The sequence below is a fragment of the Pezoporus occidentalis genome, unplaced genomic scaffold, assembly GCF_034315485.1.
Source record: "Pezoporus occidentalis ecotype Australia unplaced genomic scaffold, CSIRO_AGI_Poc_V1 ctg218, whole genome shotgun sequence".
Taxonomy (NCBI): domain Eukaryota; kingdom Metazoa; phylum Chordata; class Aves; order Psittaciformes; family Psittacidae; genus Pezoporus; species Pezoporus occidentalis.
Window position 1 is genome coordinate 719,173 of NW_026914051.1, and position 25,576 is coordinate 744,748.

Consider the following 25,576-nt stretch of genomic DNA (forward strand, 5'->3'; position numbering starts at 1 on the left):
TCCTTATTACAGCACTAATCTTATGTAATGGGAGTGAGCTCACCGCCCTACAAAGCACTAATTATCAACAGCATTTTCCAAAGGATAAGAATAACTCCCCTTGTGAGACAGAGGCCCAAGGCACAACCCCAAGTAGCTGTATGTGCTTAATCCATAACATGAATAGCTCCAAAGGTCTCCTTTACCGGCTGTGCCTCCTCACAAGGGTCCTTAACACCAGCAATCCAAATACAATGGAGAAGCTGCCAAAAGCAGCACCATATTTTTTCTATTTGGATGGGTGTACTTTACAGCTGGAAAAGCTAATATTCACAGAACTAAGTGAATTATTTAAATTTAATTTCCTAAGATATTTTCAAATGTCACATTCTGCTCACTCTTCCTTTGATCAAGCCAATTATTAAATGTCTCTACTGATAGTGTAAGTTTTGTTATTTTGTAGTCTGAGTTACATCAAATTGAATGTATACTAAGACCCAAGTAGGCACAGACAAATTCCTCTTTTAGCATAGTTGTGTGAAGATTTAGGCTTTGCTTTCTTTTCCTGTGTCATTGTGATATTTCCCAAAGGTACTTGCTTTTATTGCTTAAAACTTTGTATGATAATTATGGGATGAAAATTCTCTGTGATTCATCTTTAAAAGAGTTGTTCACTATCAAAGAGAAAAGTCTGAGAAAAGTCTAAGAAAAGTGTAAGTACAATTTGGTTCTGTAATTTTTATTAATGTAAACAAAGTCTTACATATATCCATTTTCATTCTTGTGTAGATTGTAAATCAGAGGAAAACTTATGCTTTCTCACACAAAATGCCAATGGAATGGCCCAGAAACTACAGAAAAAAAAAATGAGATCCAACAAAACATACCCTTTCAAATGCTATATTATTTTCTTCTGCCTCTTGCATCTGTCATTGTAATCATACTTGAAAGGTCTTGAGCAGAAATTAGCTTGATTTTCAGGAAGTAATGAATAATGATTTTCAGGAAGTAATGAAAAATGTCGGGATGCTGTGAGTTCTCTGAACACACTTTAGTACCTGCTCTCACTATCTTCACCTTTAAGATAAATTATCTGAAGTTAATGATTAGGCAGATATGCTAAACTTTGCAGCTTACAAATTCCCTTCCTACTGGTCCATGCAATCTTGGATGTTGCTGGCATTCCCAGTCCATGCTTGTGGCAGTGGCCCTTAATCTCTAGCTCTCACTGAACTTGCACCACAAGTGAGGATCTAGGGTTCCCGAAAAAGCATTCACTTTTTATGTTGTACTAACACAGCTGCAATCAGCTCTTTTCCTTTAATATAAAAAGGTAACTGTTGCTGCTGCCAAAGTGTTTTTTGTGTGGTCCATCAATACGAATCCACCTCTTCCAACCACAGGAAACATTAAAAAATAATTTATTTCAAAACCAGAAAAAATCAAAGGAAAAAAAAGAAAAAAAAAGAAAGAGGGGAGGGGGAAGAAAAAGAAGAGAGAGAGGGCAGGAACACATTGTAGATGAGAAAAGACTGTTTCATGCCATAGGGCTACAGTACAGCAAATCAGAACAAATTAGTTTCATATGGGTGGCCAGCAATGGATTCCACAGTTTAGTCTCATCTGAACACTGCACAGAAAACTTAATGGTTCTTGCTTATTTGATTCGTGAAACTATCATCCCCTGATTCATGAGGTAAGGGAAATTTCCACAACCTCATCTGAGAATTAAAGTTTTCTCACATTACTAGGCCAATGACAAAGGTGAGTTTATCACTTTTATCTCACATACACTGACAATTGTGCTCCCTGGATTTTGGAAACCAAAAGAAGTGAGACAGCACAAGATTTATGTGCCAGTGCTGCATGTGACTAAAGCAGCTAAGTGGGTATGTGTATCCTACTCTAGCTCACTGTAGTTAGAGACAACGTGCAATTCACTTGTAAGTACATTTATTGGTCTCCACTAAGGAAGTCATGTACGTGCTTTGTCCAACTATAGTATTTGATATTGGCTGGCTCTTAGCTTCAGTTTAAAAAATCTCAAGAAACACAATTTGGCATGAGCTGAAAAAGTCAAAAATTGAATAATTCCCTTCCACTGAATTCATTGGTTGAACTACCTTTTAGGTGGAAAGAAAAGAAAAAAAGTTATTTGATTCCTTTTCCAAAAATTGCTAATAAAATGCATGCCAACACCTGGCAAAAGAGTTCCTTTCAATGGAATATTTTAGTTGTGGGTTTCCTTACATCCATGGGAAATGAGTACCAAAGTAATGCAATCCTTGTTCCAAAATCTCCAATGGTAGAGTCTGTGGTTCAATGATTCCTAATTCTTGGGTTGGTTTGGTTTTTTTTCTAATGGTTCAGAAAAAAAAAACTGGGCCAGCTGCACACTGGGCCAACAATTTCTTCCACAACATAGTTTGCTGTTGCTGCTGTTGTTTTTTGTTCTTTTAACAAAAAAAAAACAAAGCATCAGAATTTTTTTTTCTTTTAATCCAAAACCTAATAAAATCATGTAAGCATGACTTTCAGATGATAGCAAGCTGTATTGGCAGAAAGCTCGAACAAGTATCAAGGTAAAGATGAACGTACATCACTTGCAAATGACACAGTCTACCTAAGAATATAATGACTTTTCTGATAGTATCTCTAAGAAAACTCTTATACTGAAGGAATCCTCAGCAGATGAGAAAATTTCCTGCATGCCAGAAGTGTTGAATAGAATTGTGGGTAGATAATATAATGTTAGAGACAACATGGAGCTGGGCAACAAAGTTAAAAACAGCTGAATTACAGATGCGCCCTGATATCTAGAACACAAGAATTATTTAGATTTAGATTTTTGCTGTATGCATGAGCTGCCTCTAATCTCAGACATTCAGTTTAGAACCTGAGTGTAGAGTGAATTTTGATTTTTATGATCACAAGTTATATTAATGCATTTAATGCTGTCATGACTGCTCTTCATTTGCAAATACATAAACAATGCAACATTTAAACACACACAGCATTCAAATTCATTGGAATTTTAAGACATATTCAGGGAAACACATTTGAGGCAGATATATTTAATATATGATATTCCTATTAATTACTAAAGAAGCAATAAATCACTGTAACCGGAAGAGTGGTTACAAAGTATGAAAAATGAGTTAAAAAAGAGGGAAAAAGAGCAAATGAGGAAGCTACTCAGAACCATAATATCCAGAAACCATATGGAATAAGTTATGAGGGAAAGCCATTGAAACAACGAACATAAGTGATTTCAAGAGACACCTAAATTGTTTCCGAAGGAAGAGGCAGGGGGAAGTTGTTAAAAATAAAAGTGGAAAAAAGATCAATCAAATGAGAAATCTGTTTGACAGATGGTCTTACTTTGCTCTTAAATATCTTCATTTCATAATATTGAAAATTAAAGTAAAAATTTAATACTACATTTGCACAGTAGCCTGAATAAAATAAAAAAATAAATAAATCTCAGCCCTAATTTTAATTTCCTTCAATTAATTATTCAGTGACATACTAAATTTGTCTTTGGAATATATGAGCATATATCTTGTTTTACATTTCCCAGAGCAAGACGAGCTGCTGCTTCAGGCATTATGTTTACACCCAAATTCATTTCACCTAATTTCAGATCCCTTAGTGAAGCATAGACTCTTTGACCAACTACTGCAGATGGCCTCAACCACCCTTGAGCTCCAACGAGACCTAAACCACACTCAAGTGGATGCCTATTACTGCCAGTGAGGTGTAAGAAGACTCATGAGGAGACAGAAAATCACTCATCCAGAAGGAGTACAGTTCAAGGTCATCGTCCATCTTGTGCTCGCCAAAATACATGAGGACAGGGATAAAATGATTAAATTAAACTCTTCTCCTGCAAAACTTTGTGGCTCCAAGCACAAATGAGTGCATTGGTACCACCACAGATGCACTGAACCATCAGTCATGGCAACAAAATATTTCATTATCTTTCTTTTTTCCCCTGTATTGTCACCTGACATCATGGTAGTTTCCCCAAGAAGTGGCTTTTTTACAAGTCACTTTAGAGGACTTTAAAACTCTGTTTGTTTGCATGAAATGGTAATAAACAAAGCCTGTTTTGCCCTAGGTGTCTTTCTCCATAAGTTGTAGTCACATGGCATGCAGAAATGATCATTGCGTGCATGTGTGAGAATGTGCATATGTGTTTCCAGATGCTTTCTTTAAGAAGAATTCACAACTGGAAAAAAAATAATAAGCATGACCAGTTTGTTCATTTGGTTGGTTGGGTTTTTATGTAGTGTTTTTCAAAGGGTATTAAATAGCAACAAATCACCTGTCACTTCTACAAAACAGCCTGTTTTGAGTTGGAAAAAGCTTAATCGTTTCCTCTATCCATCAACTCTTTTATCTAGGTCAGTTAAGGGTGGGTAGAGAGTGTTCTCCCTCTCCATCTGGTGATTTTCCTTCTTGTTTTAAGGCAATAAGAGGTATCAACAGCACCTTAAATTTTTATGAACAGATTATTGGTTACAGGCCTCCTGAACCACCTAAGGATGGCTGTTTCTCTGTTCTAGATGTGGACCTGCCATACAGACTAGAACAATCTCCAGAAGTACTTGAGAAGTTCCTTTGGGCACTTTCACAGACCCAGCAAACACAAGAGCTTGAATGTCATATTCTCATCTGAAAAAAACATGTTGTTCCATATACAGAACAGAGAGAATTGCCACGAGTCCTTGTACAGAACCAGAATAGTACAAGCCACCCTGGCAGAGACCCTTAAACTGGGGTCTCAGACTTGACTTTTTTTTCTGTTTGGAAGCTTTGAGAGCTCCCACATATGAAATAGTAAGAACTAAGAATAAGATTTCAGTACTATGCCACCAAATAGTAGTTATCCCAGAACAAAAGTTTGCTGGCTGTTTGCTTGTGTGTATATTTAGTGACTGCATTTTTTAATACAGCTTCCTTCATTGCTAGTGGGAATTTGATAAGCCACCACAAAAAGAAATGAACAAGTGATTTAGTTTCAAAGGCATCTTACCAGTGGGCTACCATCAGTCCAGCGGAAATCACGCTCAAACATCTTGTCATTGAGGCCAATCCACTGGTAGTCATGCCCAATGCCTAAGGAACCAGAAGGATATTTTATTAACCTTCCCATAAATGGAAGAAATTTCACCAAAGAAAATGAAAAGAATTTGCACAGAATGAATCAGAGACCATGTTCTTAAAGTTCTCCCACTCATTATGCAAACAACTATTTACAGACTGGTTTTCAACTTTTCAATTTTATTTTGGGGTGTCTAGAAAAATGCAGATTCTTGCCTTACAGTTTATAACAAACCAGTCTCTTCCCTCCTGATGGCACCGCCCTAACAAAACAGATTAGTTTCCTACCTGAGTGCATTTGAGGGGAAGGAAAAAAAAAAAAAAAAAAGGAAAAAAAAATAGAAGCACGTATTTTAATCTACATTTTTCAAGTTTTGTTTAAGCTGTGACCAGTATTGTCTAAATTGTGCAACAAAACATATAGGAACTACTTCTTTATGCCTATTTCATACAATATGTGGTAGTGTGGTCATTGGTATCAGGTGCATAAACTATCCAAAACCTTCAAAATAAAAAAGGTTTCATCAGTTTTCAATGCCAAAACACTAGTTCTTGTTCTCATCCTCAAAACCAAAGTGTTTTCAATGTAACATATAATAACTTAATAGTGATAGGGAGCTTGCTTTGGTTGCAAAAGTGAATGTGAAGAACACAAAGTGTGCCTTTTAAACATTCTAAAAGTATATTTTAAGATGGAGATGTAAAAGGCTGAGTGATCAGGAGGATATTTCACTAGCTCTGAGCCCTCAAAGCCTGCTCTTGTTTGGAGGAATCCTAACAGTACATACGGTTCACAAAGGTCTGCTCCTCATGAGACAAGATGCTTGTCAAGTGTGCTCCCTGGAGACGGCATTCCCTTTCAGCTGTGTCCCACGTACGCCGATGGGCAAAGTATTTGTAGCACTGTCCTTGGAACTTGTGCCAGCCATAATCACAGATCTCTGTGTCTGTGACAAGCAAAGAAATCACTGTCAAGGGGTGCAAAACACAGGCATGTTCCATGCAAGTAGATGGATTTTCCACAGGCCAAACATTCAAGAAGATAGACACCCATTAAGTAGTACAAATGCAAACCTTCAACACTCATCTTTGAGACCTCACTACATTTTCAGGTAGTTCTATTTAATCACTTTCAGTACAAGCTGCAAGAACATTACTTGTGTACGAAGTATAATTGCAACTGGTAACTTGTGAAACTCTTCCACTGATAAAATTGTGATGTATGTGGACAAATTCAGGATATCTTCAGTCCATAACTTTGGATAAATGAAATAACCAAGAAGTTTCATCAATCCCCAAACAAATCCATGCCTGAAAGCAACCTTTCCAGAAGTGTAGATACATTCTGGGTATGAAATTGGATTTGTTATTTTCAGTGAGTCAATATAGTCAATAGCCCATACCATGCTTTGGCTAAATGGGATCTTTCTGCATATAGTACAGAAAAAGATAAATACTACAGAACATGCCAAGGATATATGACTGCAAATTCTTTACCAATACTATTTTTTAGGTTTGACCAGCTACCAACTGAAAGACAACTGTGTAATAATTTTTCTGACAAAACAAGGGGGGTTCTTATTTTGTAGCAGGAAGAGGACATTCACATCCCGAAGCACAAAGTATAAATTTTTTTTAAGACTTAAATCTTCCCAGATAAAAACTAAACTGTAGATGTACATGAATGGGTTTAAAAATGCAAACTTATCACTTCAGAGGCTTACCAGAATTTCTCTGACAATTTCTGGTAATGTAGTAACACTGAAATCATTCTCTTTATCAAAGTCTGGTATCAAAAAACATTTTCTGAAAGTCATCAGTACAGACATAAATGTACCAAAGACAAACGCATAATGGAGCTTACAATGATTATCTCTCTTCAACAAATTAATCTGTAGAAAACTGCTTGTGCTTTGAGTAATCCCAGTTTTGATAAAGGAATGTAATCTATACTACCAACTTCTCAGTTTTTTATCTTTTCCCTCTTTGTATGCCGTATAAGGTACAGGATGCTTTAATCTCCGGCATCTAGGCCATTTTAAAGTTTAGTCTGCCTCTGGCTTTCTAGAACATTTGTTTAACCACATGGTGTTAACTAACAGTGCTATGTCCTTCATGAAGGCTCTTAAGGTTTTATTATTCATCTTGTTCAGAGACTGCCTTGTCCCACAGGAAAGAAGTCAGATAATAACAAGCAGCACTGCATGCTGAGAAAATCATGTCCAGAGAGCATTTCCAGGCTATTCTAATAAAGCTTTCCCTGACCTCTGCTAGGGAAGAAGTGCACAAGTCAGGAGATCTGCTGAAAGGCAAACAGGGGAGGCAAAGAGGCTGGAAAACACGAAACCTAGAAGACTCAGTTCAAAGAATGAGATATTATGGCCTGAGCATGAATCAAAAATAATAAAGTTTCTTTTCTTAAGGTAGAAGATGCCAGACAGTGACATAGATACTCTTAGCTGCAAGTCATGCACTGCAGTGCACATACAACCCCTCTCTCTTATCATATATGGCACGTTATTTTCCAAAGACAGAAAAACCAGGTCTGAAGGCTACAAAATACACAGGAATTTTAGAAAGGGAAGAGAAGTTTTGGGGTTATTTTGGCTTGAGGGGGGGATTGTTGATTTGTTTGGGGATTTTTTCAAAGGATAGATGATAAGAGAGGAAGAAGGAATGAGGAAAGGGAGAGGAGGCTAGAGCATGAAAAAGGCAAAACAGGCAAATAAAAATGTGGGGACTGTTTCATCTCTGCAATACTTCATCCTGTGTGTATATCTTATTACATTAAAAATTCTCAAAGGGTGACACAAAGGTAAGGCCTTCACACGGGTATAAGTTTTTAATGCCTTTACTGAACCAATAAAAGTCTAATTGCAGGTGGCTATAAATTTTGTGACTCAATCACCTGTGAACAGAGTAGGTGCAAGCACTTACTAAATACAATACTCCATGTTCATTGTATATTTATCCAGGGAGGTAATCACACATTTCCGTAACCTTTTTCCAGAACGTGATGGAAAGACTGAAACCCTGCTTGCCATATTTATGGTGTTTTAAAAGTTGCCTGGCTAGTCTTAAAATTTATGACAATTTCCAGGCTTTCTTACTGATGTGTGCAAGGAGTTACTTACACAGCTTCTGTTCTCTGTAACTGGAATTGTATGTGTGTAACAACATCTCTAAACATTGCATTAAGAAAAAAAACTCTCTGTAAGTTTAATATGTAGATAAACTTTTTCAATAGCTGCAATAAGCTGCTGACAATAGGTCCATTGTCTTAAAAGAAATTTCATAAGCATCTTAAAGAAAATAAAGACTGAACACAGAGGTACTAGAACATAACGAGAGTCTTAGTGGTGAATTTTCTTTCTGACTGTCTGCCTTCAGCTAATGAACAAATGGCTAAGGCCCATTAGCCCACACATTTTGAGGAGAAATCCATTTCCCTACTAAATATTCAAAATAAACCCTTTTCAGCTGAAAGACATCAATTAGAGACTATCCGTTTTCAGAAAGTATCTTTGCTGAGACCTTCTCAAATACTTCCATCCCAAGCTACCATGCTCTGGGAACAAAGTCAATCAAATGAGACTGGAATAATCACAGACATTTGAACAATGAACTTGGTTTGTAAGGAAACATTCTTCCTGATGTTTTTAAAAAAACATCTTTTTTTTTTGTTTGTTTGTTTTCAGAGACTCAAGTGAACAGCTGTTTTTATTATCCCAAAGAAGCATGTCCCATAACAAACACACATGTGCAATTTTGGCACACAAGCCCATGCATGCAGCTGCATTTGGTAAACAGGCTAGCCTAGGTGTGCCTGCAAAGATCCTGCAGCCAAGAAAGCCAAACGTGAAGTTTAAGACACAAACACTGTTCCTTGAAAGCAGGTAGACACCAGTTAGAATAGCAAAAGGAGAAAAAGGAAGGAAGGAAGTAAGAGGAAAATCTAAACAGGTGCTCATCCAGTTATCATAAAGAACATTTATCTGGACACTGAGAGCTCTCATTAGGGGTTTTCACAGAGGGATGACAATGGAAAGACTGATGACTCTCCCAGAGTAAGATTCACATCAAGATCTACTGCAGCCTGCAGTCGTACTTTGAAAAACTGTTCTTGGGATATTTTTGCATTTTAAGAAGTGTCGTTAAATGTCATCAAGTGACATGCAAAATATGCATCTGTACTTTGAAAAGATAATTGTGGTGGGCAAAAAAGGGTACTATCTACCCAGAGGTACTCTACTTTTAATCTAGTCTGAACCAGAAGTGATGCTGGTTTACTGAGTTACCAATCTAGTTTAAAAAAGAAACACTCTCAGCTGCTCTTATTTCTAGTATCAGACCGCTTTAGCTCTTTTCAGGAAGAAGTTCCTGGGCTCAGATTGTCTGCTGCACTGTTTCCACTTGGCAAGAGAAACGTCTGTAAAGGAGCCAGTTACAGCTCACTGAGTCACAGGACTGCATTCCCTTACCCTATTTTGGATCTCCCTGAAGGCTCCTCTAACTTATACTGCTGCAGGAGCTTCCTGATGTGAAGCTGCACTGTCCTGTTGTCACAACCCCTCCTAACATTGACATAGGCATAACACATCAGCTGAAGATCCCTTAGACTAGAAAAGTCTCATGGGGGCATTTGGGTAAAATTCTGAGCTCTGTGTTTCTTCTACACCAGTGCTGTGGGACCTGGACATGGTGGAATTGTCCCCTACTTTGAGCTTCGTTTCCAGAGCCAATGCATGCTTGCTGCTATCATTTTCTCCCATGCCATTTTGAATACTCAGCACTGTGCCTAAGACAGCTCTTCCTCTTCACTTTTTTCAAAGCTTTCTAAAACAAATAGTATATATATTGGAGGAATAAAATTACAGAAGTAATGAAATATAATCTCAGTGTGATCAACTCCACCTTTCCTGTGGCACTGAGGTACGCATTCTGTCATCCTGGCTGGTCTTTAAATCTAGTGAGGTCAGGACCGGTGCCTTGAAATAAAACTTGTTTGCCAGACAGCCATGTCTGAATTGCCAACACTGTTTTATTTTGTCTGGTGGAGTGGAAATTTGGCACTAAGTGCTTTTGCTAAAAGTCCCAAACCACTGTAGGACTTTAAGTGGAGGAAATTTAAATTCCAAAGCAGAACTCTGGTTCTGATTGACAAATGAGGAAATGTTCCCATTAACCACCTAAAATGCGCTCTCAGGTTGGTCATAAAAAGCAGCTGAAAGCTACCATGGTACTCAGACCTACTCTTTGTTATGGATTTGCTGGAATGAGGGGGAGGAGGAAGGGAGTGAGAACATTTATTACTTTTCTTATGAAAACACTGTCAGTTTATAATTTGGGAGAACAGATTGGGAAAGCCTTTTCAAATTACAAGATTAGCCAGTCTACTGTAAAAGTTAAACAGTGAAAAATGCTGGAGTTGATCAGCTTCAGGAGTTCTCAGCTCTAACAAACGAATCTCTATGGGTTGAGCTGGAAGTTTGCAAACTGCTTTTCACCAAAGATGAGAAAAAAACATGAAAAAAACCCCAATGTTAGTTAAACAAATTCAAAGGTCTAGTTCATTCACCTGTGACCAAAACCATTCAGCTGAAGGAAAAAAGTATTTTCACAAGCTTTGGAAAGTATCCTTTAAAACACCATTTATTTTTCCCATAGAAATTCCTTCATTAATTTTACTGAGATTTTGCTACCCTACTTTTCCTCCTACATGAACATATTGAGTAATCATCTTGCACTGTAAATATTTCTTGCAAGTACAGTGGGATTTCTTACAGGTAATGTTCTAACAATTACAGAAACTTGGATATTTAATCTGATTTCTGCTGTCTAGTTAGAAAGCCTTTTACAACTTCCTCATAATTGTGATTCTGTACCTACTTTACCTAAAATAATCACAGAACAAATAAATTTGAAAATTCTGGGATGAAGTCATCAAGGTCCCCAGCGGATGGGTATATAATCTAGCATATTCAGTAGACTATTCCTACTTTTCAGTAAAGCTTATTGGAAGTGATGGGTTCTGATATGTCTTTCACACTGTATACTATTTTTTAAGAGAGAAGCTTCATCAAAGAGTAATTCTACTCCCACGCATTATCCCACAAGCATCACTACAGTAATGAGAGAATGTTGTTACATGACTTGACTGTAATTTGCAAGCCAATAGAGGCAGGCTGTGCTTGCCTTGGAGCCACCTGAAAACTGTGTGGCTGTTATTTTGGCACAGAAACTCCCTACTATAACCATTTATATTTGGTACAACAGTAATGTTACTTCCAGTCAGGTTAGCACTTGGATAGAGTTTTCTGTCATCCATCTGCAAAAGATGGTACAGTTGCAACCTTAAGCAAAAACTGAGCCACAAATCATGGGAGTCTAACATACTCAAAAATTGTAATCTCTCCTCACCACTGATGACTCCCCACATTTTTACTGTTTCTTCGTCCTCTCATTTTTAGAAGGGTTTGCCTAGTTTCTCCAGAAGAGTGTTGAAATGGAAAGGGATGACCTCAATCACCATAGATTAAAGAATACACCTTACCTTGTTCACAAAGAGTACCTATATAGCTTGGCAGACACAAGCAAGTGAAGGTATTGAGGCCGTCTATACACGTGGCTCCATTCCGGCATGGGTTAGACTGGCATTCATCCATATCTACAACATAAAGGTAAAAGTATTTTCATAATCCACCCCCTTCCTAGAAGGGAAATGTTCTTCAGACCTAGTCATGCAGTCATCACTAGGACTGGACCTAGTCATACTAGGACCAGTTCAATCACTCCATTCCTGGCGGTGTTCAAGGCCAGGTTGGACAGAGCCTTGGGTGACATGGTTTAGTGTGAGGTGTCCCTGTCCATGGCAGTGGGGTTGGAACTAGCTGATCTTAAGGACCTTTCCAACTCTACCTATTCTATGATTCTATAATAATCCAGAATTATTGCAAAAGATCCAAGGGAATGGTTTATTTGCATGATAACTAATTTTACTATGCCTAATGCAGGCCTCTTCAGCCACAAGCCAAGCAGCAATTTCCTTAGGAAATGTGACATTACTGATCCACAATTTTATATCCTGCACTCTGACTCCTGAGTTCTTAAAAACTATCCCAAGAACTATCCCAAATATTAATGTTTATCTGGTTTTATGTAATGTATTCACAAATTCAGTGTAATGAATTCTAGGTCATGTAGTTCATTTACAACTCTTACATTTGTGTGTGTACATGTTTGTCCAGTCTAAGGGAAGAGAGAAAAGGGGTATAAGTGAGCCTCCTTCACTTTATTGTTCTCTTCTTAATAAGGCCTCACTATAGAATTTTTCAAATGTCTATGTATTCTTTAACTTCAAAACACAACACTTCTGCAGATCTCATGTATGAAGGTTTTATACTTAGTAAGTGCCTAGATTGCATCAGCTTACCTAATTCACACTGCTCGCCGTTGAAACCTGGCAAACATGTACAGATGTAAAATGAGCCACGCGGATAGCATGTACCACCATTAAGGCAGGGATTGCTTTTGCATGGATCTTGGCCTGTTGAATGAGTAGAAAAAGGAAATTGACTCTGTAGCTTCAAGGAACTGGTGTCTTTTTTATTTTTTGGAAGAAAAAATAGTTCTTCATTACTGCATGGATGTATCAGGCTTTACTGTAGTTAGAGAAACTCTATTAACATAATACGCTAAGGAGAATAAGATCATTTTATATAGTAGTAAAGCTTATTTTCAGGCATTGCTATTTTCAACTTTAACAATTTTAACAACATGGCATTTACTATGAACCAGTATAAATAACTTTTAGAATTATATTTTTTCATAGCAATTTGTACTATATTTGAAAGATATGGTATTCTATTGAGGATTTAGTTTGCATGACATGGTAATTAATTATAGCTGAAAATAGTTAAAAATATGCAAAATGAATGGAAAATGCTTGCTTTTTTTTTTTTTTGAGCAGGGTTAGTCTATATGGAATGATTGGGTACACAGAACATACTAGCTGGTTGCTGTTGTTTCACTTACTTATATTTAATCAATCAATGCCCCAAAGGTCTTATTTCTTTGAAAGAATACTTTCACACATGCTTACTTCCCACCTTTCTTTAAAACACATCTCAAGAACACAAAGGTACTGAATACATCCATAACTAAACACTAAGAAAAATGCTTACCTGCTGTGAAATCCTCAGTTGTTATGGGAGTTACCATTTAAACGGCTTTTCCTTGCAGAGCTTTATGCCTTCTAGTGATGCTTATATCAGCTGAGTTTAGAAACCTAGGTATTTGCATTTTATTTAATGCATAGGAGCAATTAACAAGTATACATAACCATTTTTTGAGTATCTCAGAGTCAGAGGATAATCAGGAAGATAGCCCTTCTGGGATACAAGAAGTAAGCCTTGGCTTTGGAAACTTAAAAAAAATGGGTGAGTTCTGTAACCTAAATTAATTTAGAAACATAAGAAAAGTTTAGATTTTTGGTTACATTTTTCCAAAACAATCTGACTATGGTTTATGAAATAAAAGGTAAGTAACGTCTATTTTACCCTTGACAAATTAGACATTCAAAGACGTCTCCTTAAAGTACTAAGTTCTCTATCTAGTCACGGGAGAGCAGAAGCTTCAGTTAGAAGCCTCCACATGAAAACCCTGTCTACGTAAGTTGGGATTGTAATTTAGTGGCCATGATTTTGCTTTGGAGGTTTTGAAATTATTCTGATCATAGCCATAAAATAGGGTGTTTTCTATGGGACTGCTTCCTGAAAGTCCCAAACATAAGGCTATGTTAAGCACCCAAGAATGTTTCTTGTGCATTTACCATTTGCTTGTCCTCCTATGGACTGGATATTTTCCCAGTTAACATTTTCAGATTAACAGCTTCCTGGATTATTTGACGAAAAATAATAGAAAACCACATGAAATTAAGCTGGTTCAATTCTTTCATCAACTATATCTAGGTAAAATGTGAATTGAAGCAATTGAAGTGACCCTACCTGCCTCATCTGTGTATTTGGCGAAACGCTGCCTAATAACCATTACATTAAACAAAATACTGTGGCAAATAACATTTAACTAAAAGATCTTCAATTTATAAGTCAGACACTGTATCAACCATTGAAAGTTACAGACAGGCTGAAAACATGAAGTCTCGGTTTTCTCTTGTCTGAAAAGTCATCTTGCAGGCTAAGAAAAATTACTTTTTATAGAAAATTCTGATCTTAGAATACACACTATAGATCCATTCTCCTAGTCAACTTCAAGATGTTATAAACCAATCCTAACTATAAACCGATTGTGTAAGTACTGTTGTCATGCCCATACAAAAAAGCTATCAGACAAAATTATCTGAAATTGGAAAATCAAACAGTTACAGCTGAATTCTCTAGCACAATCAATGTTACCTTCCTGTCTTTTAGAACTGGCTTGTCACCTCAAGTCTGACCCAAAGCTCCACAATGCTGAGGAAAAAAGAAACCTCAGGAAAGTCAGTGAGCTTGAGATTTGGTCCTCCTACCTTCCTTCACTTTGTAAGGGTTATGATCATGTGGATTTCAAAGCTTGAGCCTCACGAGTTCTGCTATTATTTCACACAGTGCTCTGATTGTCATACCTCTTATCAGAGTTAAGACGCACATTTACATGTATCACAACAAACATATACAACAGTGATTGTACTTGGAAGTTACCTGGAATTTGCACAGCTGTGCCTTCAACTGAACCCACACTGGTGCCAACCAGGAAATCTGATCCATTAGTGACTTCCCGAAGGAAAAATGATGAAGTTACAAGTTCAATAGTGTTTGGCTCCTCAGAGCTTATCGTAGACTGCTCATTCTGAAACAGACTGTTTGCAGGGGTAAAGTTGTTTGTTGCAATGTTAGAAGAAACAGTTGTGATCTCCTGTTGCTCAGACAAAGCTGATTGTATTTCTGTGCTTGCATCCAAAGGCTGTGAAGATGAAGCTAGCATTGTAACTGCTTCCTGGTCAGGCTTAAATGCATCACTTTCAATGCTATTGGATGAATCTGAAACAGGTGTGGAAAAAAGCCATGGGATCTCTCTCTCAGTACTTCTGTCATCTTCTTGATGAGAATTGTCCACTCTCCCCAAGGAATCTTCAACTTTTACTGTGCTAACATTTGGAACATCTGTGCTCACACTTTCTCTGAAATTCAGAAAAGCAGTAGGCAAGAAATGTACTGATGGAGAATCTCCAGAAAGAGTAGCTTCTTCTTCAACAGCCAAATCAGTTATAGAGGTTTCTGTCTCTTCTGTCCTGTCTGTTACAAAACTGTTAAAGTGAGGAGTACTTTCAGTAGTTGTGCTTTCTGAAACAGGCTTGGGGGAAAACTCCAGCAGAGAATACTCTGTCCTGTCAAGAAGGTCAGTGGTGGGAGGTTTATATGTTGCTGCAATATCAGAACTGACCTCTTTGAAAGTTCTGGCTGATGAATGATCAGGCTGATCTGAATCCTTTGAAGATGATGTACTTGGAATGATTACATCAGAGTACTCAGATACTCCATTAACCAACTGAACAGTCACTGAAGATTTAGGAGTTTGATGCACTGAATAAAAGCCTGAATCTGTTTCTTCATACTGTACTGATGCCGATTTTGTGCTTGTGTATACTGTGGGATGTTTTCTGTCATTCTTGCTAGATGATGCAGTTGTCAGCTGGGATGTATGCTGTGTGGTGACAAGACTTACATCAAGCATGTCAGTTGTCAAAATCCTTTCTGCCTCAGTAGTAAAAACTGGTGTAAGAGAAGGAATCACAGGCAGCTTATCATCCAGTTCTTCTTGTCCCATTCCAGAAAAGCCAGAGACTGTTTCACTTTGATCTGCTATTACTTGTTTTTTTGCTGAAGTATTCAGCTTGTAGTTGTCATCTGTTGTGCTTGTTACAACATGTTTAGACTCATGAAGCACATGAGGGTTTGCCAGTGATGGCACTGTAGGAAGGAAAATGCCCAGTTCAGAGAGTTCAGTAGCAATGAGAGTTTCTGTCGCAAACTTCCTTGCATTCCCTGAACCCAGATCCTTGTCATCTGATTTTGGTCTGTGTCCAGATGTTATTGATTCACTGCTTGGCTGACTGGAAGTAGTTGAAGAAAGACTATCACCAGATCCAAGTGTCTTCTCTTTGGTTATGAAAATTTTAGGTGTTGATTCATATTTCTCTTCAGCTGTCATGCTATCATCACCACCATATGTTGACTGTATAACAAGATTTGGCATTGTCTGCACACTTATTATATCTTCAGGCATTGATTTAGAGTGATCCATGTCTATAATAGTTGTTTCTTCTGATGGGATTTGAAGTCTTTCTTCAATTAGTGTAATATCACCATAAACAGAGATGTTCAATATAACACTTCTTTTATCATCAATCACTGGGATAATTTTCTCATATATCCCAGTATCCCTTGTTAGCTCTTCTGATGCAGCTGTCTTTGATTGAACAGCAGATGGATTTGCCACAATCTCTTTATCTTCTGTAAAAAGGGATGCCAGTCCTGTGATGACAGTCTGTGGTCCATCTATTGGTGCCTCTGTCGTAACTTCAGAATAAGCTTCCTCAGTAGCACTAGACGAAGCATTTAGTTCTACCTTTGACACAGGGGGTATTGACAAATGAGTAAACATATCCGAAAATGAATCCAAATCACCAACCCAGCCAGACCCTTCTCCAGAGCTTTCAGATAATACTCTGCCTGGCATTTTTGTTGTTGAGGTTACAAGCGATCCTTCTGTTTCAAGATTGGGAGTTCCACTCAGTATTACAGAAATGGGAGTTACACTATGTTTAAACAGTAAATTTAAAGTTTTCTCTAGAGAACCAGCTTTAGAAGTAGATGTTCTCCCACTTATTTCATTTTCTCCTTTCTTATAGTTAGCTTCCTTATTGTGAGGTTTTGAAGTTGCAACAAAATAATGTGTCACCTCTTTAATCTCTTCAGAGGTGAAGCTATTGGAACTCTCTTCTGCTAAAGCTGGGGAACTGGTGATCACTGAGCTGGGAAACTGGTTTTCTGGTTTTAACAACAGCCCAGCTACAGGACTTGTAACTTCTTCATTAACATCAACATTTGATTCAGTGCTTCCTCTGTCAAAGTCTTGTGTCCTGTCAGTTGATAGTTTGGGTCCCAAATTTGCAGGATGAGAAGTATGAGGACTTAAAGTACTTGTAATTTCTTTGACAGCTAATGGCATTACAGCAGAAATAACAGCAAGGTCATCTCCTGACCCTTGTCCTGAAAATAATGCATCACCGATAAGCTCATTATTTGATAGCTTTTCTTCTTTGGGTGTCAGGAATGAACTGGGAATATCTTTTGTAGGGAAAATATTTTGTACCAACTCCTCCTTTTGCTCTGTATCTGTACCTGGAGAGCTTATGTATTTCCTTTCAATCTTTGAAGGTTCAGTTACTCTGTCATCATTAAATGACAAAAGGTTTTTTTTAACAGATTCAGTTTCTAATTCCTTTTCTTCTGAATACAGACTGTATACAGTAGGAACATTTAAAAATCCTGTATGTTCATGGGTAGCCTGTGTATTTTTAAATAAAGGGTCTATTGTTGCTTCTTCAGAAGGTTCTACAGCTTTTGCTGAAATTTCCTGTGGCAAACCTTCTCTGGAATACATATCTTCCACCAAAGGAGTCTTTGTAGAAAAATATCTCACTATCAGTTCATCAATTTTTTTCTCTTCCATTCTCATGTCAGTTACAGTTTCCATTGTGGTTGATTCATGTTCAATACTTGTGACTAGCTTGCCAAGTTCAGTAGTGAAAGCATGATTCATGGGTGGTGTGCTGACAACTTTTTTGTCATACTTTTCTTGTGTTTCTGGTTCCCCAGTGGGTGAAACTGCTGGTTTTGTAAATGATTCACTGAATGTGTCTGCTTCCCCAGATCCCTGATCAATAAATGGGAAATGACTTCCAAGTATTTCTTTAATGGGTCCATTAGACATTAGTTCTGTGGTGCTGCTGTCACCTTTGAATTCTTCTCCAGAGCCATGCTCAATCAGGAGAATCTTTCCTAATGAGACAGCTGAAGAACTAACTTCTGCATTTCTGCTTTCTGTAGATACTGCTACTCCTTCTGCACTGCCAGTACCATGTGTCACCATGATGTCATAAGGGCTGTTACTAACCACTGACTCTGGAGATGGTGTGACCTTAGTTGTTTCTAAATCTTCAGTTTTAACTCCTGATGCAACATGAGATATTACCTCTTTTCTAGACTCAGGACTAGATTTTACTTCAGAAGGAGCTGTGTAAGCTGGTTCTGTTTCCTGCTTCTGTTCTCCCAGGTTTCCTGTACTAAACACATCCTGGGGCATCTGACTTGTTACTTCAGGCTTCTTTGTCAAGCCATCTGACCTAGTACTTGAAATTGATATTGCTGATTCATCTGGTCTTGCATGTTCTTCATATTCTGTTGTTGTGTTCTTCGGTGAAGTGTCATATATACTGTAAACTTTTCCTTCATGCTTTTCTGTTTGTGTTTCGGTGATAGCTCTTATTGGAACTGAAGTCAAAGTAGCAGACTCAATGATAACATCTATGTTTCCAGAACCTGACTCAGTAAATGGTGAGTCAGTACTTTCTACTTTTCTCGTGGGACCCCCTGAAAATATGTCTGCTGGTTCTTCTGCTGATCCTTCATTTATAAAAAGCTGTTTCTCTCTCAACAGAGGAATAGTGGTGAGCTTTTTCATTTCAGAACTCATGGTACCTGTTACCAGTACTGTTTTTCTGAGGGGGGTGGGGTCTTGACTTACAGTTCTGACTTCACTAGTAGTGCTCCCAAGTTCATTGAACTCTGAATTTCCCTCTGCAGCAGTAGCTGAGTTTTCCTGACTTGAATAAACAGTGGTTTGCACTTCTTTTTCATTTTTTATATTCTTTTCAGTTACAAAAGAGCTGGCAACTTCTTCTGTAATAAACTCATACACAGAATTGGTGGCAACAGTTAATTCAGGACTTTGATCAAAAGCAGAATACAGAGTGCTGATTCCTGTGGGCAAAGCAGAAGTGATTCCTGAAGTGGTTATAGAAATTTCTGTTGGCAGTACTGTTTCAGAACCCAAAGAAATATCTTGCATTGAAAATGCTTCTGTTACTGCCATTTCCGTTGTCATGGCTGAAGTTATAGTGATGTCCTTTTCTACATCTCCAGATCCTTCTGGAACTATAAAAGAAGCAGCAACCATCTCAGGCTTTCCTGTATGACTGCTTGTTTCCATAAGACTTTCAACAGGGGAGTTTGGAGTAAATTTAATAGTTGATTTATAATGATTTCCTGGAGTAGGGGATGGCTCTTCTGAAAGAAGGTCATTCATACCCGTGCCCACTGTAGCAGTATTAAAAACTGTATCCAGAGAAGCAGTTACAACAGAACCTTCCGCAGTAAATACAGCAGGAACAGGAGTTGTGCCAGAATTTTTTCCGCTATCTTTCTTTCTTGACATTGTCACAATTTCTGAGAAGACAGATCTGGATAAATCAGGTTCAATGGAGCCATCTCCAGAAGATTCATTAGTAATCAGAAGCAAGTTTTTTGTATCTTTAGTAGATGTCTCCTCAGTTCCACGCCATGTTACAGTCTCTTTATTTTTTTTCAGAGACTGCTCGTATGAAGTAGTAATGGCTACTGATTTATCAGTCATAGCAACTTCTAACTCACCACTATAAACAGGTTCTAACATTGCAACATCTGCTGTTGGTTGTGTAACTTCAAATGCCCCTATCATTTCTCCAGCTTTGCCTGGTTGCATAGTACCAGATGCTTCATTTTCAGGTATTATAAATGTGTTTGTTTCATTGATTTGAGAAAAAGTTACATTTTTGGAATGTGCAACACTTTCAATTTGGTCACTTCTCGCTTCCTCAGCTTTTGTGCTCTTAGGTGGACTAGTAACTTGTTGCTTTCCATTGATGAACTGCAAAGCTGGAGGAGTTGTAACATCAGTAGTATTTTCACAGTCTTCCTCTTCTTCAAACTCTACAAAGTTTGGAAAGAAAGGATCCAATATTATATATTCAGATGAATCCTGCACAGAGTCTGAAGTACAGGGCTCAGTCTGAGCTGATTCTGCATCAATGGGGGATTCATCTACTGCATGAGGAAGCATGTGGTGACTGAACAGATCCAAAAATTCATTCACCGGATGATCTGCAAAAAAAAAAGAGCTTTTCATAATCCCTAAGTGACAACAACAGTTGTGCATTATAATAGATATATGAAGTACAAACAATCCATCAGAGAAAAAAAAACAACAAAAAAAACCAACCAAACAACAAAAATTTCAAAGTGAAACACAGTAAATTCAGCGGGTTCGTCTACTCACACCGAGTTAAATGCCACCACAGTGTTTAACTTTCTAATTAAAATCTTTGTGTATACTGAATACATTGCTCATATAATGCTGTCCATTGCCACGAATGTTTAATCCTAAACCCACATATAAGCTAATTTATCCTACACTATTCAGCAGAGGTAAGAAATAGACAAGATGAAAACCATATGAAGACCAAAAGACTCTGGCCCCAGCCTGCAGCAACTGCTTCCATGGCTATGAGACACGCACTAACCTTTACCAGAAATCCGACTGAGACAAAGCTAAGCAATGCAAATAAGAAAATAAATATAGACCTATAGAATATGCCTCTGCAACTCTAATTTTTCTCAATATAAAGTAATATTTACAGAGGCTGCCCAATGCCACAGAAAAAAAAATATATCTTCTGCAGCTATTTACTTGTCTGCCCAGATCTCCTTTTAAAATTTCATTCAAGCATAAAAACAAGAATTTAGTTATTTGTCCAAGATCTGCAATATGATGTGAGGAGGCATGTCTAATAACATCACATTCAGAATCCACAAATTCTAGCATATAACATACTGAAGAATCATATTTTCATAGAAGTAGAAGCTCTAATCAACACAGAATTGTACACCTTCTTTGCAAAACAGTGTATGCAAGAATAAATGGGAATTCATTAACTGAAAGAAGGATGGCAAGTCAGAGCTGCTAGGGAGCTTTGAGAGCTTGTAATTCTCAGTAAATCCACTTTAAAATAACTGCACCGACATTCAGAACCAGAGTACTATATATTGAAATGTGCATGGGCAAGAAAGATAGCTTACTGCGTGCATAACTTAAGAAGGAAATATATAACTAACCTGCTATATAGGGTAATGTAGAATACAAATTAACTATGATTTCATACACAGCTGTTAGGATTGTGTGAACACATGTAGCATGCTTTTTACACAGAAGTAGACATTAAAAAAAATATATTAAACCTGGATGGATCTGGATAAACTGCAATTTGTAGGAGGATACCATGACTAACAAGTTCTGACCAGTGTATTATTTTTGAAACAATGCACACCTGGGAGTCCCTCAAATTACTAACTCATGCTAAGTCATTTATGGTAGGTAATAAATTTAGTGAACAACATCTGTTAAAATTCACCTAGAAGACATATAAAAATTCTTACATATGCAAAGATCTCTATCAGACTTTACTTTTACTTTGTTACCTTTTTCAAGATCACACATGCCACAAAGATCCACATTAAAGAAAATTAGCTAAAGGTATGGTATTCCAATAATTAACTTTCAGAAGGCTCTTTCATTAAATAATAAGCATTTTTGTTTGGGCTCTTTTTCAGACAAACAAACAAAAAAAAAAAGGAAAAGAAAAACAAACCATCAGCTTTTTTAAAAGTAGTGATTAATAAAATGGAGTTTTTTTTTCTTTAATTAGAATTTTTTTCCTTTCTAGAGCTTTGACTATTCAGTGTTAGTAATCAAGTTTACAGTGCTCAGGAATAACAGCTGTGGAAAATCTCTTAAACCCCAGAGATGGCCAAGAATCTATGCAACAATATAGCTCATATTATCTTGTCCTATAAGTAAGACACAAGGATAAAAAACTAAATACTACTATAAAATATGAATACAGGAGGGAAAAGTCTTATCTGTTGAACTGGTCTGTTCGACCTTAGGGCAGACACAAGAAAATTTGCAGCAGTTTTAAACTGGCTGGATGCAGCTGCCACATGTTGCCCCTAATTATGTTCATGTCCACTCCAACTGTGGGTAAAAACATGCAGACTTGAGATTTTTAATAAGAGATGAAATGAGGACTTTAAAAGGAAGGAGTTTGGCTTCTAAATATGTTTATCAATAGTTCACAGATTATCATGGCAAATGAGCCAAAAGGAGCACTTGTTTAAAGAGGTGTTTTATTATTGTGACTCCAAGAAAAAGAAAGTAAAAAAGAAGTAGCTAAAAAGTAGTAAAAGCAAGGGCTGCCAGTTCAGACTGCCAATCCAAACAAGCCCCAAAAGGAATTTATCTGTAAAGCCTCTTATTGAGGAAAGTGATGAGGTACACACTAGAAAATTAAATAGAAAGGTGGATGAGTGTATATGCAGCCTAGAGTGTTCCTTGATCCATTTAATATGTCTAAATGTCTTAAATTAACTGTATGGAATAGGCATCTATCTCAATAACAGTCAACTATGTGCAAGAAATGGAAATTGTTCTGGCTACAGGGTGCTTTTTAGCCACAGGAAGAGTTGACTGCTACTACGTATAATCACAGAGAGACTGACTGATTCGGCACTAGTTTTCATTACAGACTTTCTAATGACAATTGGTTCTAAACCCATGTTAATTTGTCACTGGGTCAAATATAGAAGTTGTGTCTGCGCTGCTGACGATCAAGCTAACTTCTCAACACCCAAAGAACGTGTAATGCATAGCAACGTTCTTTCTTGAGAAAGATAATTTTTGAGAGGGTAAGCAATAAAGACCATTTTCTCTCTCAAAAATAAACAAACTTCAGAGAAGCAGCTGTAGAAGAATTAACAGAGAATTAAATAGAACACAGATTATGATGTTTTCCAAACTTTCAGAAAAAAATAAACTATTCCATTTAAATACTTATGGATTTAGGACAGTTTTGTGAAGTCTCATTGAAAATGGGACTGATAGCACCTAATTTGGCATCCTACATGTAACAGAATAGATTCCTGCAATTTGCCCGTTCATTGCTTCAGAGCAACATGGTGAGCTCTTTCTGACAAGTAACAGAGTTCAGCCTTTTTTAGGACTAGAAGTATAATAAACCCATGAAATTCACAGAAAGATTCATAAAATGTTCTGTGGACTTCAGGCTCCATATTTTGATTAGAATAGATCTAAAAAGCGGGGGGGAAGGCCAAAAACATTTTGGACTGTTCTTTTCAAAAAACATCCATTTCATTGCATAATGTGACACTATCACAAGCTTCATAACATTCACTACCAAGAACTGGTAAACACAACACAAGTTAGAATGAAAAAAAAACAGAATAGCTTGCATTAGTCAAATTCCTTCCTGCACTCAATAACTGAAATATTTGGGTTTGGGCTTCAACTGAGTTATATCTGGGCTAATTTAGACAATGGTATGACTAGAGTACTGTATATATTATATATGACATTAAAATATTGTATACATGTGGTTTTCTATCAAATTTCTGCAAACTCAGTGACTGACAAAGGTAATGCAGTAACTTGCAATGAAAACAAAAAAGCTTGGTTCAGACAGAAAAGTAATAAATAATTCAAGGTAAAATAAAAGAGAAAATCCATGGGGTTTTACTCCCTGCATACATGTTAACTACTCTTTTTTCCATGTTGTGTCACCTTATTTCTTTTCTTTTCTTTCCTTTCCTGTATAAATCTTGTAAAGATAGGTACAAAATATCTAATACTTAACACTTGGCACAATCAAGTCAGATGTCTCAAGCTTCATAAACAGCTATTGATCAGACCTCTACTCATTCAAAAAACTTTATTCTAAGAAAGTCATTGCAGGAACAGATTGTAAAAATATGCTATGAAAAACACATAGACAGCAATGAAGACTGAAGGAAGACACGATTCATCATATTACTTATTTTTGTACACTACGAACATGGTAAGGCCCCGGCACAGGTTGCCCAGAGAAACTGTGGCTGCCGCATCCCTGGCAGCATTCCAGGACAATTTGGATGGGGCTTGGAGCAACGTGGTCTTGTGGAAGGTGTCCCTGCCCATGACAGGGGGTTGGAACTGGATGAGCTTTAGGGTTCCTTCAAACACAAACCAGTCTGTGATTCTATGATTTGCTGCAGATTGAAGCTGCTTTGAAAAGCACATCCAAGCAAACAATCCACGGAGTAATGGACACTGTGTTTGATTAAGACTTTTTGAGTAACACAAACCAATGTCTTTAATGTGTCATCTCAAAATCTGCGCACATCTGTGGAGCACTTTTGATGGCTTTGGTGACTTCTAAAGAGCAAGGCTACAGCCAGCAGACTTAAATTTAGCTGACTTAAATTAAGCCAACAGGTGTCTCTATTTCATCTGGAAAACATTTAAGAGTCCTCTAAATAGAAGAAGTTTAAAATGTTTTATTTAAACCCTTTGAAAGTCCAGTGACGTCTCGTATCTGGCTTGGAAGAGGAACTATCACAAGGAAAGTCTTTAACAGCTTTATGTCACATATTGACTCCCCTAAATCTCAGTTCTGCCAGGGACCAGATTTGCAGTCTTTGTGAATTCAAGCAGTTTTATGACTACAGCTTGCTGAAACTCTTCCAGCAAAACAAAACCCAACCAATTCCCCAGAAATCTGCCAGTCTTACTGAATAGATTTTGTTTTAAAAGCATACTGAAGAAGTAGTGATCTGGCAAGATTGTCTCCATGCCAAATTGAACCAAAAGATTTTTTTTTTTTTGTTTCTGTTGTTTCAAAACCTTTGTATTTGAGGCTTTTTCTTCCTTAAAATATTACATTTAAATTGGAACAGAAAGCTTCACTTTTACAGAAATAAAGCATTCTGATCACATCTTTTGGGCCATTTTGTTTCATAGAAAAGGGATTTTTTTAATTGCTCTTTTCATCTCATTTCAAAAGAAATAAGATTTTGGAATACAGACATTTCCTGCTGAAGGAAAATTCCAAGTGTCAGCCTTCAGTTCATGCAATTCTTCTAACTTGTGCGATCTTGTAATATCATTAGCCTACTAAGCACAGTCAAAGTGCAATAGTGCTTCAGGCATACCCCATATCCCCAGTCAGGAAAAGGTGGGAATACTGCCAAAGAGCTGATCTAAGGTATTAAAGAAACATAGCTAGTATTATACACACTTAAGTAAAAGGCAACAAAGAAAGGTCCAGAAATAATTAAATTCTTGATTATTTTAATCGTTCTACCTCATGTTAACATGACTAGTATGTATGATGAGGTGTAGTAAAATACAGTTCTTGATTACTTTTGAGTCTAGATAAACAAAACATTTTATTTAGTTAACTTAAAACCTCCCCAGCTGGATATATATTTCTAAAACTTCTGTTAACTTTGGCTCCCTTTAGAAAGGCTTAACAATGCAGGTCACATTTCAATAGCCTTTTATT

At 37.2% G+C, this 25,576-nt stretch overlaps 1 protein-coding gene across 2 annotated transcripts in view; it reads right to left on the minus strand.

Moving 5' to 3' along the window:
* Positions 1-25,576, minus strand: part of LOC134164362 (versican core protein-like) — a 105,561-nt gene that overhangs the window by 11,525 nt on the left and 68,460 nt on the right. For both annotated transcript variants that reach the window (XM_062619996.1, XM_062619995.1), the window contains exons 8-12: positions 14,784-20,285; positions 12,518-12,631; positions 11,639-11,752; positions 5,874-6,032; positions 5,018-5,100 (exon numbers count right to left, since the gene is read on the minus strand). In XM_062619996.1, coding sequence (XP_062475980.1) covers positions 5,018-5,100; positions 5,874-6,032; positions 11,639-11,752; positions 12,518-12,631; positions 14,784-20,285 — 5,972 coding nt within the window. The remainder of the gene's footprint in view (positions 1-5,017; positions 5,101-5,873; positions 6,033-11,638; positions 11,753-12,517; positions 12,632-14,783; positions 20,286-25,576) is intronic.